The sequence below is a fragment of the Cyprinodon variegatus genome, unplaced genomic scaffold (assembly GCF_000732505.1).
Source record: "Cyprinodon variegatus isolate N-32 unplaced genomic scaffold, C_variegatus-1.0 Scaffold398, whole genome shotgun sequence".
NCBI lineage: Eukaryota > Metazoa > Chordata > Actinopteri > Cyprinodontiformes > Cyprinodontidae > Cyprinodon > Cyprinodon variegatus.
The window spans coordinates 237,224-240,289 of NW_015150851.1; the positions used below are offsets into that span (position 1 = coordinate 237,224).

Below are 3,066 nucleotides of genomic sequence, written 5' to 3' on the forward strand. Positions count from 1 at the left end.
TTTTTTTTTTTTTTTTGCCAGGGCTACTTAGTTAAATTGTGTTTTGAATGTGAAGAAAATTTCAAAACAGACAGTGGAATGTCTACTGTCAAAGCTCTAAAAAACTAAAAATAATGTTGTTTTACATTAAACTACCACCTGTTGGTTTAATGTCTGTTCAAATATGCATTAAAACCAACAGAATCCAGAGGCAGAACAGATTTTGTGCAAATGAATTTAGAAGGGTGTTCTGTGAGAACAGCACAGCAGATTGTGGGATTTTGTCTACAGTCACCCAGGCTCTGCATGACTTGATCTTCTTCCATCAGGAAAACAATTCAGGAATATAATATCCGACATGAACAAGCAGACGCAGAAACAGTTTCTGTCCCAGAGCTGTGAAGAAAATCTCCCCCTGCAGGCAGACACTAACCCCCATCCTAAAGTTCAATTAAACCTCCAGCGTATGGGCTCTATGCATAACTCCACTACTTACTGAACTTAAGGCAGTTCCTTTGTTTCCAGTCTTTTTCTAGAGGATGAACTGATTAATCCAGGTTTGCCCGACATCAGTAACCAGCCAGACACAGAAAAATGTCATCATGGTGACAATGACAATAAAGACTGTTGTTTCTACTTGATCTTTTGTTCTCAACGGAATTTGAAATCATTTCCAATAAAATACGGTCAGTGCTGCTATGATTTATGAAACTAAAGTAGAACCAAAATGGGAAAAAAGATACAGGTGAAAAATAAACCTTTCAACTGGAGAGCTTACAGTACAGAACCCTCAGTCTTTGAATGGTACCCTGATTACATCATTCCCAAATATTTATGTATACACATGCATATTTTTTTCCTGTGCGGGCAGTGCTTTTATTTTATTTTATTTACTTTTATTTATTTTAGTTGTTTTATCTTGTTTGTGAAGCACTTTGGAAACCTTGGGTTTATTGAAATCGTGCTATATAAATAAAGTGGATTGGATTGGATATTCCCTCAACCATGGTTCTTCACCCAAACCACGAATATTGTATATTTATAAATAAAAAAAAAATGAAGGAATTTACATTTATATTTAGGGATTTGTCTGTAAAACCACATTTATCTCCAACGACAGAAACAGATTTTTCGGGGGCTACATTAAAATCAAGAAAAGAACATTTTTGGTAGATAATGGGTAGATGCATAATCAGAAGAAAATAAATGCCATAGAGCAGAGAGTGTAGATTTGGGTGTTTCAGATCAACACTTTGTTCAGAGACGAAGGCTCCCTCTTCATTTTGAACTCCTGTTCTACCATCTTAAGTCTACTCTAAAGGTTACGGCGTCATTTGCAGTCAGCATCATTTCGAGAGGGTCTGCCACTTACCCACAGCTTTGAGGGAGGTGTATTTGTTGAGTCCCAGTGTGCTGTGGTTACTATGCGGCTGAGGAAGCCCTTGTCCGGCTGCGCCATAGGCTGCATTATTCAGTTGGTACTGTTCTGGTAAGAGAGACACAAAAACAAAAACATCAAATAACATATTCTGATAAAAAAGTAAAAAAGGATGAGCTTTCTGAGGCCTTCCTCCGCTTCTTTCTGCAGCAACTATCTATCATTGATAAAGTTTACATAGATAAAATGTTTACCATCTAATGTTGAATATTCAGCCTTGAAATAAGAGCAATTCTTGCAATTTAATTAAAGTCCCTCAAGTTGATGTCCTTAAAAAAATGCAACAAAAACATTTGTAATACTTCTAGGCGTAGAAATCAGTTACAATTGAATTGCTCTTTCTGGAAAATAAAGTATTTCAATTCAGTTGTATCGATCCACAGATATAATTGAAAAGAACAAAAAAGGTCACAAATCAAATCGATGTGAGTCAAATTCAAAGTCTCAAAAAACTACTGTTATTGTCTTTGAACCTGTCATGCTGTTAACATGGAAATTAAATACATAAAAAAAATTAAAATTAAAGACCTTTGAAAATGCAGAAAAAGCTAATAACTGACTAAAAATATTAATGAGCTCATTACAGTTTGCTTTTGTAAAATCTCTCAAGATAAGGCCTGGCCTTAACAAACCAATTCCACTTTAGACTTATTACTTTATCCAGCTCTCTGCCCACATGCACCATGCAAAAAAATATTGGACTTTTGAAAAATCAAAGTAGCTATAATAACATATATAAAATAAAAACTTATAAAGCATATTATTAGATATAGACAATGCAAAAGTATTTACTTGAGAAAAAGAAGTCCCTCCTCCTCCATGAGTTCAGTTTGTAACTAAGTAGTGAAAGCAGCTAAACTACAGGTAATACTTCAGCAAAGTCATGATGCAATGAAAACATAGAACAAAAAACCTTGCAGTTAGGGCTGTCAAAGTTAACATGCTAATGCACATTAATGCAACTGTATCTTAATGGCATAAAAAAATGTTTAAACACAATAAATGCGCAAACACTTTCAGCTGCTCATACCATTTTTTTTTAAAACTTCAGGAGAAAGTTTTTCTTTGTTTTGCTGCTGTAAACAAAAAAAAGCAAAGTAAGATTTTACATGCCGTTAACCCCTATTGAAGCAATGCTAATTTAATTATTGAAATACAAATAAAAATTATATATCAAAAGCAACACAGACATGTTAAATGGTCCCATTTTGAGCCCTCACAAAGCAAAGGCAGTTAAAAAGGTGTGGAAATAAAGAGAAACTAAATGAAATATACGTATTATTATCTTTTATTTGCAGGTGGGGGGAAACACAGAGTCAGTTTTCATGTACCCAGGGCCCCTAAATCGCTAGCAACACCCCTGAATTTATATTTTGCCTGAATATAGTCAGGTAATAGTCATAAGCACTATTTCAGTGTCAGGTTCCCCATTAGATGCTCTAATGAGAGCTTAGTAGACCTCTGTTTCCATCCTTCCAATCTTTTAGAGCCAGACCAGCTGTAAAGTGTGGAGAGGTCAAGGGGTCTGTGTAGCAGAAGTGATGGTACTTTGTGTCGTTGCATACCTGCCTTCTTAAAGCACTGCTCAAGACACTTTCTAAATACACAAAAAGACTTATTATTTTTACATTCAAGTTAGATCGTAGTAT

At 35.0% G+C, this 3,066-nt stretch overlaps 1 protein-coding gene across 1 annotated transcript in view; it reads right to left on the reverse strand.

Annotated features, from left to right (window-relative positions):
* LOC107092872 (protein shisa-9-like) overlaps window positions 1–3,066 on the reverse strand; it is a 47,665-nt gene that overhangs the window by 6,939 nt on the left and 37,660 nt on the right. The window contains exon 3 of the mRNA XM_015387560.1: window positions 1,352–1,465. Within this exon, the coding sequence (XP_015243046.1) occupies window positions 1,352–1,465 (114 nt within the window). The remainder of the gene's footprint in view (window positions 1–1,351; window positions 1,466–3,066) is intronic.